The following is a 16,045-nucleotide window of genomic DNA, read 5'->3' as shown; positions in this document are numbered from 1 at the left end:
GAAGAACAGCAGGCAGATGAACTGCTCAGGACAAACAAGGGACTCATGAACAACTATCACAAAAGATAAAAACAGTCGTGGATCATCCAGGAAACAACACACAGTATTAAGATTAAAGGGTATGTAAACTTTTGAACGGGGTCATTTATATAATTTCAGTTATTATTTTGTCTTGTGGAGTATATATAAACATCTGTTATGTTAAATAGTTTATTCAGGACATTACTAAATAAAAAATAATATGCAGTTTTCATGATCCCTCTTATTTTGTTAAAATTATTAACATTTATTCTGCAAGGGGCATGTAAATTTATGAGTACAACTGTATTAAATTTTTGTTATGGACAACTTATTGTTTACATTTTACTGCCATTGTCACAGAAATATAATTTTCATGTAACATTTGCATGTAGATATAAAAAAATAATTACAAAAATATCAAGTTTGATTAGAATCCAATCATAAAACATTTAAAAAAAAAGTTTAGTTTTAGCTGTCCTGTGCTGTTAACAAGATGGACTGCCCACAGAAAAACCACATGGGGGCCTTTTTTTGTGGGATTGCCCACAGTAGGTTGCCCACAGAAAATCCCTATAGGGCCCCAAATGAGCAAACTGCTATGGGCCCCACATGGGCTAACCCACAGGGGGCCCAAAGTGGGTTTTGTGTGGGCTAGCCCATGCGGGCTTGCCCACAGAAAACCATCATGAGGGCCCAAAAGGACAAACCCACAAAGGGCCCAGAGTGGGTTTCGTTTTATTTTGACACTCAAAACCTACATAGGGCCCCTAAGGGCAAAACTGCTGTGGGCCCCGCATGGGCTATCCCACATGGGGCCCATGAGGGTTTAGTGTGGGTTCACTCTGCCCACACTGTCCCACAGTAAACCCGCAGCGGACCCGCGCGGGCATGTTTGCTGGGTCACTCCTCAAAGTTTAACGAGTGTGTAGATGACACAGAGCTACCGATGTTAGCTACATTTAAAAACAGATGGGCAACAATTAAACCTTATTTTATTGTAATAAAGATTTTACTGTAAACAACAAAAAGTACAAATCACACAGCAAAACTACAGTTTATAATTATAATTGTGAACAATTATTTTAATTTCTCTTTAAGCAAGCTGCAACATAAGTCAAAAAACAGTTTTGACCAGTTTTATGCAGTTTTCAAATCTAAAGATTGTACTCACATTGAGTTATTTATAGCAATGAAATGTTTTAGAGCTACAAATAGCTAGAAAATTCAACATTCACCACATAGATTTATAACACAACTTTTTCCAACCTAGAACAGTTACATGGTTTTTCAGGCTTGGAAATCACAATTTTAAAATTCCCTGATGTTTCAATGACCATAAAAACCCTGCTACAAATACATTTAAGATCAAGAAGAACAAAAGAGAAACTGAAACTTTTACAACAGTTAAAAAAAAAAAAAAAAAAAAAACTTTACAAAAAGACTGGACTTTTCCATGTAATGATGTACCATTTAATAATACAGAACAGAGCTAAAAAGATAATCATGGACATTAAATATTGAAAAATCTTTTGCCAAGCGTTCAGCATCACAAAGATGATAAATAATTGACAATCCTGGTCATTCTCCAGCCCTTCTCAACCTAAACTTGTCAGCGTCCTGTGATTGAAAGTATCTACTTCAGCCATTGGAGATTCAATCTGAGCAAACGTCACATAACTAGATCCGGCAGCTGAAAAATGTGTAAATGAATTAAAAACTGCACATTTCAATTTTTGCATTTTTCATTTTATTTTTAGATGCTCAACGATGTTTGTAGATGCAGTTTTCAGCAGCTCCTTGTGAATTGTGATTGATGTTTTTATTTTGACACTCACCTTGATGGGTCACCAGGGTCAGTTTATAGTAAACAGTGTCTGAACTTTCACTGGTTTTCCCTAAAAGATGCCAACAGTTAATATCATTAGTGCTTACTGTGTGTCCAATATTCATTTTATATTCATAAAATCTCTACAGCTTCTACAGAAATAATACAATTATTTATGTTAAAACAATTATATGTTTGGCCAAATTACCTCAGAATCAACTTATTGTAATTTGCATGTAATGATCTTTATGGATCAGGCTGATTTCACAAATGAGTGTTTAAGAAAATACTGAGGTCTTTTTTGTTGCAGTTTAGTGTTGAGGGAGAAATTAAAATCAAAGGGGCTTTTTACCTCAGAGGTCTTTAGCTCTGCTGAACACTATTGTCATGATCATAAAAACATAAGAGAATCAACTTTTGTTTTAGTTTACCTTTATTTTCTTTTTTCTTCTTCTGTTTTTCTGTGGATTTAAGTTCAATCTCAGCATTGGTGAGTTCAGTAGCTCCACTTACAATGTCTACAATGAATAACAGAAAAAAGTGAACTGATTTTTTTCTGTAAATAGCTATTACAGTGAAATGTAAAACAAAGATGGATTTGATTATTTTGAAAATAAGTACTGCATTGGTAAATGACCCACATGACATAATTACCTTCTGTAATATCATTAGTTACCTGTGCTTATTTGTGTGTCTTTATTAATTGTTGCATCAATGAAGTCATAAATATGATCAGTCCCTGGTAGAAAAAAATTATTGCATCTTATGAATTTAAGCCCACAGAAAAATAAACATTAAATACATAAATGGCTAATCTGTAGTACCCTATTATTTGGAGCAGCACCTACCCAGTAGAAAACTACCCAGAAACCCTTTAAAATCAGTCAACAATAAAGTTTTAGATGCTTAACTTAGGCTGTTGTAGAACGACACATCACAGGTTTAGGAAAATAGTCTGCATCATTGAATTTTAATATGGCAGAAGATGAACCTTTGTTGTTTCTGTAGCACCACAGCAGGACCAAGAAGACAACGATCAAAAATGTGACAGTCAGTCCAGCAGACACTCCAACTATCACAGGATTGAGACCATCAGATCCTGATCTTCTGGAGGAAGCTGAGATGAACACATTTTACAGTCATATTAGTGCTGTTTATTATACAGAAACATTTCAATAGTGTTTATAGTTTCCTAGTCTCACCTGTGACTGAGATCCAGCTCTTGGGTGACTCTCCTCTCTCTGGGTGTTTGCAGTAGTAGAAACCCTCATGTGACTTTGAGACAGTAGAGATGATCATCTCTGTAGTTTGACTCTGGATGAGTGATTCATCTTTATAGAAATCAGCTCTGAGGTTTGGTGGTGTTGTATGTTGATATAAACAGTGTAGAGTCAGAGTATCTCCTTCAGTCACAGGATGAACAGGACTCTCCAGAATCACATCAGCTACAGAAACAGAGCAAACATCAACTGACAAAGAGTAAGAAAACAGTAAAAATGGATCACAAGTGTTCAGTGGAAGATGCTCTAGTAATTATGCACAGACAAAGTTACAGTAGTAATAGTAATAATAATAATAATAATAATAATAATAATAATAAATACACTATTCATAAATAAACATTTATTTGTTTACATGATGTGGGCAAATGAACAATGACTCACAGTGTACAGTGATATTAACAGGATGATTTTTCTCTCCAGATTCAGACTCACACCAGTACACTCCAGTGTCATATGAGGCGGTTGGGCTGATTTTACATGTAGATCCTGTTTGTGATCCCGACTCTGATGATGAACAATCTTCCAGCCCCCATTTGTCTGTGTTTCTTCTCACTCTCCATCCAGTAGAGTCACTCTGGTCCTCACAGCTCAGAGAGAGAGAGTCATATGTGAAGTGTTGAGTTCTGTTGGGACTGATGATCAGAGACACTGGAGGAGAAACACCTGAGAAGACAATTACAGTTACAATTTAGAAATCAAGTCAAGACAGTTTTACTGGTATATTGATTAATAAATTTGTTGTTATGCCATCAGCAAACAAGCCAAAGACAACTGTAATGACAAACAACAAAAACCTGCATAAGGTGTTAGTATTGGAGAGAAAAAAAAAACACCTAGGGAGGAACCAAACTCAACTCAGCAGTCAGTTCTTCTTTGCCTATACAGTGAGAATCTAGTAGTATTTATAGCTAGCTGAATTTGTTGTATTTTAATTTACTAAAATATAATTAGTAGGCAGATAGTAATCGAACTGTAAAATGACAGATTAAGTGTTTATGTTCTGTTACAGTGATTGTCTAAGTCAACAATAATTAAGGAATACATGTTTAGGTTGTAGTTTGTATCCCCCTACTGGCTGCTCTGAGAATAACACTGTCATTATCATGTGACTGATCCAATGACTAACAAGGAAATTAGTGCCTTCCATGCTGCTGTTCTATTGCAGAGGCAGAAAGCAGTGAATCAATATGCATCTGCATTCATCCTTGGCCTTTAGTAGCTTCGTCTGTATGTTTTATTGTTATTGTTCATACTACAAACTATAATAGATTATTTAGAACTTTTTTCTGTGATTTGTATTATTTGAGTACATCTGAAGTGTAATTCTCACTGGACCATACGAGAACCATAGTCACTGTATGGTGATTACTTTTATTGCCTGATATTTTATTTTCATGTTATTTGATAAGCAGAAAAGTCAGATCTAGATTACAAGACATTTGTAAGAAGCATTTCTGTTAGGTCCGCATTGTGTATGTCAATTTATATTGGTTTTTTTTCTTATTATTTCATAGTTTTACTCTGCCTTTATTAAAGTTTGGAAAAGGACATTCCGTGTCCGTGAAGTTAATGAGGGGAGTTTAACTTGCTGTTGAAGTATATACAGGACATATATGGAGAACAGTACAGTTTATATGGTCCAGCCTATAAAATTTGCTGATGTGCACATTGATGGAGTGTCCTGTGTTTTTGATAAAGTGCCTTCTAGAATTGAGGTGTGGTCAATGACATTAAAAAAAAAAAAATCATAATGAAACTATACATTATATATGACACTATATATTAAATAGCTCATTATTATTTGATACTATTTGATTAATTTTCCTCAAGTCCACTTATGTAATTAACACTTTTGTGACAATAGTTATATTTTAGTTTTTCATGACTGTTTTCCACCATTAGAATTAAATATTTTACATTTTTGCAGCTAACCCAGGTTATCAAGGTTTTGCTGGTTAGTTTGGTATATTTAGATCATGCTAGTAGATGCAGTAACTACACCTGACAGCAAAAGCGTCTTTCTCCATTGACACCATTAAAAAATAGCTGTATATTATGAGAGGATATAATTTCAAGACACTTCAAGCTCTAAAAAGATCAATGAACATTTCCAGAGTGTCTCATTCATTCTGTGGCTCAGTTTGAACTCACCAGTGACCCATATTAACTGTGTGTTGCTGATGGTTGTGTTATAGGCTGGTTTTCCTCTCTCTGCTCTGCACACATAAACTCCTGTGTGATTTAGAGCAGCAGAACTGACAGTGTAGTTTCCTCCAGCTCCTCTGCTGCTGTCTGAGAGTAGATTATAACGTTTGCTGTTGTCTGTATAAAGTAAAAATGAGCAGTTACCTCAAGAAATGAGCAGATATTTTTACATGTCTTATAAATTACTTGGGTTGGTACAATCCCAATGATTAAATAATTTGATTCTCTAAAATTTTTTATGAAACCAGATTATTCAGATGGTACTTCATGAAGCACATTATATCTTACTTGATGAGACAGTCTCAGTGAACCAGCTGAATGTCCAGTCTATAGAGGAGCCTTTAACCTCACAGATCAGAGTCACTGAATCTCCTTCAGTCAACCACATCTGTGGAGAAACACTTAAAACTGCTCTGGGAACTGAAGTTGAGAAATCACTCATTAATAACATGTTAAACTTATGTGTGAGTGTGAAGAGATGATCACAGCTGTACTGCCATCTAGTGACTCCTTCATCATATATGTCACATCTGAGAGTGACTGTCTCTCCTTTGAATACATGTTGAGCAGGTTTAATGGTCACTTTGGCTTTTGTTCTTTTTGTACAACGACAGCAATTCACAATTATACGTTTGATGTCTCAAAATCAACTTATTGTAATTTGCATACAGTGATCTTTATGGATGAGGCTGATTTCAAAAATGGGTGTTTAGGAAAATACTGAGGTGTTTTTGTTGCTATTTAGTGTTGTGTGAGAAATTAAAATCAAAGGGTCTTTTGGGGTAAAAACCCAGAGATCTTTAGCTCTGCTGTACACTATTACACTGTCATAATCATAAAACCATGACAGCATTGACTTTTGTTTCAGTTTACCTTTGTTTTCTTTCTTTTTCTTCTGTTTCTCTGTAGATTTGAGTTCAGTCTCAGCATAAGTGAGTTTAGTAGCTCCACTTACAATGTCTACAATGAATAACACACAGTGTTATGAATAACACAGTGAAATGTAAAACAAAGATGGATTTGATTATTTTGAAAATAAGTACTGCCTTGGTAAATGATCAATATGACATAATTACCTTCTATAACATCATTAGTTACCTGTGCTTATTTGTGTGTCTTTATTAATCGTTGCATCAATGGAGTCATAAATATGAGCAGTTCCTCTAATAAATTATTGCATTTTATGAATTTAAGTCCCCAGAAAAATAAACATTAAATATTTATGGTTAATGGGTAAAGACTGACCAGACAAGAGTATTTTATTTCCTGTTTCACTCTGGTTCTGCTCTGATGTCTGACTGCTGTTCTGCTGTCAGAACAGCAGTAATTTTTATGAAAATATATTGAGGAAATAATGTGCTGATTTTACTGTATGAACATGTCGTGTCTTGTAAATAAAGACTCTGGGTTCAAACTGTATTTACGTGCTTTTACTGAAAAAACTCCCCCAAACAACATAACATGCATTCAACGGGCTGGCCCTTTCGTGTCGTTCTTACTCCCTCTAGTGGCATCGTATAGCCAGAGTCAGCCTATAGTTACACAGCAATAACCCCACATCTCCCCTTTCTAGAGAACAAAGGGTAGACTACCTTTGTCTCAACAGATCTTAGAGGATTATGCTCACTCTTTTGCTGGAAGATCTGCTCCTATCTAACTCCTTGAACAAACAGGTAGTTTTAACATTGGTGCTTGCATCTTGAGCAACATTTCTTAGTTATTTACATTAAGTGGTAGGGAACCTGTACCCACAAAACACACAGTTCACAGGTTTAGTCTTACTGGTTTCACTATTCGCCTCCCATACTTGGTTCTAGGAGTGGATGTCACATCTGGAATGTCCTGCTTCTCTGACTCCTGCGTGGTAGGACATGACTCACAGTTTGCAACAGAATGCTGATCTGGTGTTCCACTGTTGTCCTCCATAGCTTCTGCTTGCATTGGTACCAGATGGTGACGGTTACGTCTCACAGTACCTTGCTGTGTGTTTACAAGGTAAGACCTTGGAGCACTGTGACTGGCAACAATTGTTCCTGAATCCTTAGCATCAGATACCCAGACATGATCTCCTGGCTGCAGTATTCTGAGTTTTCTGGCTCGGTGACTCCTATTGAAACGCTCAGCATCTGCATCCCTCCTTTCCTTTTCTTTTGAAGAAACAACTGCTATATCCAGGAGTACTGGGTTTAGCAGTGATGGCAGTGTAGGCACAGATGTCCGGAGCCTCCTACCCATAAGAAGTTGAGCCGGACTGTATCCATTCTGCAAGGGGGTAGCTCTATAAGCTAAAAGAGCAAGGTATGGATCATTGGCTTTCTTGAGAAGAGCCTTTACTGTCTTGACTGCCCGTTCAGCCTCGCCGTTGCTTTGGGGAAATCTTGGGCTACTAGTTACATGAACAAATCCATACAAAGTTGCAAAGGATGCAAATGAGTGCCCAGAGAATTGTGGCCCATTGTCAGTAACCAGCGTTTCTGGAACTCCATGACGCGCGACTTCATGTGAACAATGACGTCGGTAGACCTGGTAGGTGATAACTGAGCCACTTCCACATGTCTGGAGTAGTAGTCTACCACAAGCAGGTATGTCTTGTTTACCAGCATGAACAAATCAGCCCCTAGCCTTTGCCATGACCTGTCAGGGAACTGAGTGGGCATTAGGGGTTCTTTTGGATTTTGTCTCTCTTTAAGGCATGTCCTGCAGTGCAGCACTATCTCCTTTAGCTGATTACTTAACCCTGGCCACCACACTGACTGTCGTGCCCGCTCTCTGCATTTCACTAGTCCCAAGTGTCCCTCGTGCAATTTGTTTAGAACGCTGCTTCTCATGGCAGCTGGTATAACCAGCCTCATGCCTCTAAGCAACAGACCATCTTGCACAGTTAAGACAGCTCTTTCTGCCCAATATCGTTTCAGTATTGGGTCGCTCTTACTGCGCTCTGTCCACCCTTCAACGCACAGTTTCATCACACTGGAACAGACACTGTCATTCTTTAATTCCTCTCTCAGCTGTCCCAGGTACGTTGTACTTGCTGGTAAATTTTCCAAGAGCGAGTCGACATATATGTTTGTGTCCTCCAAGAACTCTCTCTCTTCTTGTGACTCACTCTGTTTTACAGGAGTGCGTGACAGAGTGTCAGCTACCCACAAGCTCTTTCCCGGCACGTGAACAATGGAGTAGGAGTATCGCATCAATCGCATTTTGAACCTCTGGAAACGAGGGGGAAGAGCATCCAGAGCTTGTGATCCTAAAAGACTCAGTAATGGCTTGTGATCGGTCTCCATTTCAAAGTGCTTGCCAATAAGAAAGTCTCGGAATCTTTCGCATGCCCATGTGAGACCCAATGCCTCTTTTTCCACTTGTGCATACCTCTGCTCGGTCTGAGTGAGAGATCTCGATGCATAAGCTATAGGGTTCCATCCTTCTTGCCACCTCTGCATAATGACAGCCCCTAGTCCATAGGATGACGCATCAGCCGACATTTTGCGGTCTCTGTTTGGGTCATAAATCCCTAAAACAGGTGGAGACAACAGTGCATCCTTCAGAGTTTGAAAATCTTTCGCCTGCTCCATGCCCCAGATCCAACAGTTCTTTTTTGACAGCAGGTCACGAAGAGCTTTATCTTTGTCAGCCAGTTTGGGAATGAACCTTCCTAGCTGATTTACCATTCCCAGGAAACTCCTCAATTCACTCACATTAGAGGGCTCCATCATGTTTCTGACAGCTGCAGCCTTCATTGGGTCGGGACTAATTCCTTCGGCAGAAATCATGTGTCCTAAGAAATGCACTTTCTGCTTTGACAACTCACACTTCTCAACGTTGAGAGTGATGCCTGCCTAAGTGAGAATGGAGTGGCTCCTGGCTTCAGACTGATCACATACGGCTGTCGTACTTCTCCCAGACCACTGCACAATTTTGGATAGCTGAGCTTTAGTGTTTCGATGTCAATGCTGTCTAATCGTGCGACCAGCCCAAGCTTTGAAATAGCCGGTCGGCCCAGAAGTGCAGTATGCAAATTTCTAATTACATACACATCATCCTCTGAGTGTTTTCCACCTCTCTCTAACAGAAGCCTGGCAACTCCAACTGTTTCCAATGTTTATGTCTACCATCCATGGTTCGCCAGGTCCCGCGATGCTGCCTAGAAATATAGGGTCACCCTCACACACTTCACGCACAGCTTTTGACGATGCACACACTCACTTATAATGGCCTTTTTTCCCACAGGAGTGACATTTTACATCCTTTGCTGGACAATCACGCTTTGGGTGAGCCAGGGAGCCACCACACTTATGGCACTGGTTGCTATTAATTTTGCCGGAGAGTGATATATGAGGCTTTAATTTAGAGGTGTTCCCTTTCTGGGGTCTGCCTCCATCACGCTTTACCTTAAACACTCTATCGACAGAGCTAGCGTCAGCAGCCACAGTGTCCGATGCGTTTCTCAGTGCTGCTTGCTGTCGTTTCACCTCTTCGCTTTGTCTTGCCATTGCAATTGCCTTATCCAGCGTCAGCTCATAATCCAGCTGCATACATTCAGAAAGTCGTCTATCCGCCAACCCCACGACGAGTCTGTCCCTAATCAGCTCATCATGTAATGCTGAATAATTGCAATGTTCCGCCAAAGCATACAAAGCTGTCACAAATTAATCCACAGTTTCATTTTCCTCCTGCTTTCGCATATTGAAACGAGCACGTTCCTCTTTCCCACGAAGTGTGCGTCAAAGCCTGCTTTCACTGCACTATACTTAGTTCTATCCGCATTTGCCAGCGGTAATCCCCGAAGAATATTATCGGCTTCATCCCCCATGCAGTAAATGAAAGTATTCACCTGGTTTTCATCCGAGTTTTCATGCAAGTTGCTCACCAAACGAAACCGTTCAAATCTTCTGATCCTTTTCGCCCATTCCTGTAGTTTAGAAAAGTCGAAAGGCTCTGGCGGCCGTATGCTGAACGTAGCACTTGGTCCTGCTGCTCTCAGTGCAGCAACAGGATTAGCTCCGCCATCCATTTCAGCTCAAGCTTTCTTCCCAGCGTGTCCGGGCTTTTTACAAGCTAACTTAAGATGCTGTCACGTAAACTACAGCACTTCTGACACCATGTTGTGTCTTGTAAATAAAGACTCTGGGTTCAAACTGTGTTTACATGCTTTTACTGAAAACTCCCCCCAAACAACATAACATGCATTCAACGGGCTGGCCCTTTCGTGTTGTTCTCACTCCCTCTAGTGGCATCGTATAGCCAGAGCCAGCCTATAGTTACACAGCAATAACCCCACAGAACACAGTTACTTGACTGTAAAACACACATGCTAAATCAGATGAGACTGAAGTGTTGTTCTCTATAGCTGTTATAGTCATTTATAAAAGATCTGTCAGTATATAATCATTGGGAATTTGGAAACATTCATTGTTTTTCAACAAGTTTTCCAACAGAAGGATCTTGTCTCTCACTGCTCTGATTTTAATTTCATGGAGTATGTAAGAAATATATTTCTGTCATGACAACTCTCGGAGGGACTGACATGGTAATGTACATGAAAATGTTATTGTATCTGCTGTTTTTGATAGATTGATGTTTTTTGTTTGTTTGTTTGTTTTTTCACAGCTCAGAATTGTCACATGAATAATTCAATGTGTAAAAAGGGTGCATTTATAATCATACAAAAATGTAAGTAATTTCTCAACTCTCAGTTGGTTTGTTAGTTACCGTAGAATCACTCATATGTGATAAAAATATATGAATTAAATTGACTCACCTCCAGTATGTTGAGAGTAGATGTTTGAAATCAGCACTAAAAATACAAAGAGAAAAACTCATTACAATGTGAATATTGAGCTGATAATTATAAATATGACCAAATATTAAAATATTGTGTGGGGGGACTGTATATGTGTCCAGACAAACATGACAATAGCTGACTGGTATTTTATAGATTTGATCGTAGCAGAAAACTGTTTAGGGAACTTTCTGATCACAAGCAGAAGAATAAAGACAAACTCTTACTAACTGTACTAGTGAATATTACAACAACAGCAACAATAACAGCAAAACAAACCAACAGAACTGATTCAAAACCATTACACATCACAAAACTGAATGTCTGAACAAACACACTGATCTACAACACGAAAGAGTGCATTTCTTTCACAAACAGCACTACACTGTAAGCCCAGATTTTGTATCTAATTAAACCATTTAATTACAATTGAACACAATATTTAAGTTTTACTGCATTGCTTATAAAATATAAGTAGATTCTACTAATTTGTAGACATATTTGAACCTGTGAATAAACTTAAGTTAAATTAACTCGTATTATGAAATGTATCCCCTGACCGTGACCACGCCTCCTCTACACCAATGCTGCGAGTAACAGCGCCATTTTGTTACTGTGACTGTGTATGAATTTAAGCTGTGGATGAATGTGGAAATTTAGATTTAGATTTAGATTGTGATCGGCAAAAGTTGTTGTTCATCTAAACGACGGGACATTTCTCATCCGTTGATAGCCAGTGTTCTTACTCGCCTGCGCTTGAACCCCTGACCGGCGAGTTCGACTAACATTTTTTGCCTTTTTTTTTTTTTCAATGATTTCTTTTTCACTCGAGGAGCTGTTGTTTGTGAGGAGTGTAAATTTAGTTTTACTCATACAGTAGCCGCGATTCCAGCCGAGGAGCGACGATGGTGGAGCCAGGGGCGGATCTACCGGGTTGGCAACTGCCACCCTAAGAAAAAGCCACCCCACCTGCCACCCCAGAATGATCACAGAATAAAATATAAATGTAAGCAGTGTTTCATGTGCTACTTTTCAGCCGCAGCAATGACAGCATAACACACAATAACAAAAAACACATATTTCAGTAAAATGTGCACGATAGTTGCACGCGCACACAGCGCGCCCATTGGACTTCATTAAAAAAAGAGTCTTAAGAACCGGCTCGTTTTGAGTCAAAAACACAAAGCGCGGCCCAGTTCATTACCGAATTGTTTTACATTTGTTCGTGAATCAGATAATTACTGCTTCTCGGCTAACTCAGAAGTCCTCTGAGACATCTAATCCCGTCCGGATATGTCTGAGATTCATTGTGTAATTGTTTGGTGATCCGATTCTCTGACCGCTCGCTCCATGTTCATCATGGATATACTGTAGGCCTTTTTGCCGTATCCGACGAAACAATAATAGCATTAAATCAATAAGAAGATGCCGATCACGGAAACTAATAGCAGAGTTAGGTAAGCATCTGGTCGTATTGCAGTTTTCTCGATTGTTAACACAATGTAACTGATGTTAGCTGTCTTATATTCCCAAACCATTCATTCAGTGCTAAAAACAAAGATACATTTCTCAAAACGTTTAACAATAAGTAAGTTAAACATTAAGTAGCAAAACTGATGACACACCAATCAGAATCTCTGCATCCAACAACGGAGAGAGGAGAGAAATAAACAAATCATTTACATGGGTATTACACTTCCCTGGTGAAAAAAAAAAAAAAAAGCATATGCTGGTAGGTGTGTTTTGATGTGGGGATGCTGGTCATGTTGCTGGTCAAGGACCAGCATAAACCAACAAAGGACCAGCGAAAACCAGCATCAAAACATACCTACCAGCATATGCTGTTTTTTTTTTTCACCAGGGTTACACATACAGTATAATTATAGTACAGAAAATTTCACCAAAATTTCACTATTCTATAAGTACAGTAAACTGTAGCACATGTTGTACAGCTTCAGAAGTGTGACTGTCAAATTTTATTTGTAACCATTTTTTATGTATAGCCTACTGCATTTTTGCAGAACTGAGAAATGACTACCTAGAGATATAGTCTTGTGTCAGGAGACCAAATAGTACTGTATACTCGACAAAAAAAAAAAACATAAATCTAGAAACACTAAAACACTTGATCATTTACATAATGTAATAGCAATACCACTGAAATAGATTTAGAGAAAATAATACTCACGGAGCACAAGAGGAAGTTGCCTGAGCTTCATACTGACTGATTGATGACAGACGGTTAAAGACACAGACTGTGTTAAAGACTCAAGACTTCCTGAAACCTGCAGTCAGATCTTTAGAAACATCATGACAGATTAAACACATAAATGTACCTCATGTGTTACAGAAGATCTTTTGATAATGTTGATAATCTTGTAACATGTTTTCACAAAATGTCACACTGACTAACATTCAAGCTTTCTACCGAAATGTTATCATGACCCATTCAGTATTAAATTGTACGGTATTATTTACCATTATGGGAAGTTATATTCCAGTGTGTTCAATGAACAATATTTGAAATGGAACAATATTTTGATTTCTCTTTATCATAATGGTGGTATTAGCTGTATTTATAATAATGGTTAGTGCAGTGGAGCTGAAATAGAAATGGAAAAAACCAAACCACACCTATGAGCTCAAGATGATCTATTTTTATTCAGTTTGACACTGATATATTTGTTCCTGTTAACACAGTTTAATATTCATTCACCAAGACAAGGGACAGGCATTGAAACAAACTTAGCAATACCAAATACACAAGTATAATATAACATGACAACAATGCAGACTACACTGGTCACTGTATGTTTCGCACTGTTGACTAAGTAGTGACACAGTCAGAAAAAACTGTAGTAAATCTGAAGAAAGTAACCATTATTTGATTTTTTTTTCTTATAAATATATTTTTTTTAGAAAGATACAGCTGACATCAGACATGCATCAATATTTAACTGAGAGAATGATGTGAGAGAGGAAGTACAAGAGAAAGAATAAATAGCTTGCATTAAATTAGATGTGTTACTAATGCCGTCTCCAAATACCCACACTTGACTACTTATATGACGTATTTTCTGTATTTGGTATTTAAGTGTTCATGTGAGCTTGAAGACCACAAGTGTGTGTAGAACTTTTCATTACCTGATGGGACACACTTAAAGTGTTGTAAAAATGCAAGTGTTCACAGAGTTTTAATTTTATTTTCAGTTCTTTGAAATTGAAATTAAAATTAAATTCTAAATGTCTGAAAAAAAGTTGCAAATTTTGTACAAAAAAAAAATATATATATATATATTTACATTTGCACCAATAAAACATGCAACACATTAGGTGTGTTCGACTGCGCAGATCGATCGAAATCTGACTTGAAGCAGTGCATGCCAGTTAGAAATTTTGTATGGGCACGGGTTGATGACACAGAAGGGCACTTCAAGAAACAGTTGTTTGGTCCCCTACACCCTTCAACCCTTCGAAGCTCTCAGTCCCAGGGGTAAACCCTTTAAAGGGATTAGGGCACAGGGATGAGCCCTTCCGAATGGAACACAAGGCCAGTGTGCATTAAGGGCACTGCGCTTTGGGGTTTTTAAGAACTGGGACAGTCTTGTGCACTTACTTCCTGTCGCATGCACATGCTCTCAAGTGGCCAAAAACGCAATTGTGGGTATTTGGACAGGGCATAAGAAGTTCGAGTTAATGGTGCCTTGATTCCAAATAAACCACAAGCGAGTGAAGAGAAGCTTGTATCAGTGGTTTTCAGGTCTTGTTTTTTTAGTGCTCATCACAGCCATCTGCTGAAGTGCTCATGACAGCCAACAGAGGGCACTCCTCCCAGATCATTGTCCATTGCATGTGTGTGTTCCCATCACTCTTTGCTCTGATTATTGGTCCATTACCCTCAGGTGGGTGTAGTTAAGAGAGACTCAGCTCACCTGTATTTATACCCTGTGGTCTGTGTCTTTGTTTGCTGCAGTATTGCATCTGTTAGTTTGTGTTTGTTGGTTCTATGTTTTGTGGATTACCTTTTGCCAGTGCTTTCTGCCTGTTGCTCTGTTTTTGGATAATTGTTTTAGACTACAATAAAGCTGCTACTGGATCTTCTTTCAGTTTTCAGAGTGCTGCTGTGACAGTGATTTATGCAGAATGAGAAATGTTAGTAAAACTATAAATCAGTTTGCAGTATTATGCAGAATAACCTGTTTCTGTACAGGTAAAAAAAAACTGAAAGCGAAAAAAAAACTGGAAGTCACCCACATTCAAGTTACAAATTAATATGCCCCCTACACAGATTTTTTTATTATTGATGGGAGGGTCTGTAGGGGGGAAACAGCATGATTGGTCACACATAACATTGATACTAGTGACTTAAAAAGTAATTTATTTGTTGAAATCTGGAAGCCATAGAAATAATATCTTTTTATTTCTTAAAATATATATATATATATATATATATATATATTTTACCTTTATTCATTAAAAAGTGTTATATCATCATCATCATACGCAGAAGTCACAAGTCATTACATTGACTTTTATTGAAATTTGGAAGCCATAACATATTTTATTTCTGTTAAACAACATGCAATATAATAAAGTCATTTAGATAATTAATGTCATTTATAAATTAAAATGCATTATATTAACATAAGAAATATGGTCACATAATAGTAATTACAATTCAAGTCTAATTTCAGGTAAAACCTGAAAACCAAAGAAAGAAAACATTGACATTTTTAGACAATATACAATAGTACATATATTTTATTAAATAGTAATGTGGTATAAATTTGCTGGTAATAATGCCATAAATGAGTCTGTCACAACATTTCCTACACTGCCTTCTCTTAAAAAAATAACATTTTTATCAAGGTAAAACCTACATATAGTTCCCAATGAAAGCATTAGTGTAAAACATGCTGAAGATTAATTGTC

At 37.8% G+C, this 16,045-nt stretch overlaps 1 protein-coding gene across 1 annotated transcript; it reads right to left on the bottom strand.

The window, feature by feature from the left end:
• Window positions 1–1,504: 1,504 nt before the first annotated feature.
• Window positions 1,505–13,388, bottom strand: LOC127153346 (uncharacterized). The gene is made up of 9 exons (XM_051094382.1): window positions 13,302–13,388; window positions 11,089–11,128; window positions 5,623–5,930; window positions 5,281–5,421; window positions 3,511–3,792; window positions 3,049–3,291; window positions 2,775–2,963; window positions 2,278–2,364; window positions 1,505–1,916 (listed from the first exon to the last, which is right to left on the bottom strand). Exons 1-9 carry the CDS (start codon window positions 13,330–13,332, stop codon window positions 1,783–1,785), a joined length of 1,455 nt encoding a protein of 484 aa, XP_050950339.1. The 5' UTR covers window positions 13,333–13,388; the 3' UTR covers window positions 1,505–1,782.
• Window positions 13,389–16,045: the final 2,657 nt, after the last annotated feature.

Source organism: Labeo rohita, chromosome 22 (assembly GCF_022985175.1).
Source record: "Labeo rohita strain BAU-BD-2019 chromosome 22, IGBB_LRoh.1.0, whole genome shotgun sequence".
NCBI classification, from domain to species: domain Eukaryota; kingdom Metazoa; phylum Chordata; class Actinopteri; order Cypriniformes; family Cyprinidae; genus Labeo; species Labeo rohita.
This window is presented reverse-complemented; position numbering and strand designations above follow the sequence as displayed.

Excerpts from the sequence above, each read along its gene's own strand:
- LOC127153346 (XM_051094382.1), bottom strand. The coding sequence starts at position 13,332 with ATGAAGCTCAGGCAACTTCCTCTTGTGCTCC. Across the intron at positions 11,129-13,301 it reads GCAACTTCCTCTTGTGCTCC|TGCTGATTTCAAACATCTAC; the intron begins GTGAGTATTATT and ends TTGTATTTTTAG. Across the intron at positions 5,422-5,622 it reads CACTGAGACTGTCTCATCAA|ACAGCAGCAGAGGAGCTGGA; the intron begins GTAAGATATAAT and ends ATCTACTCTCAG.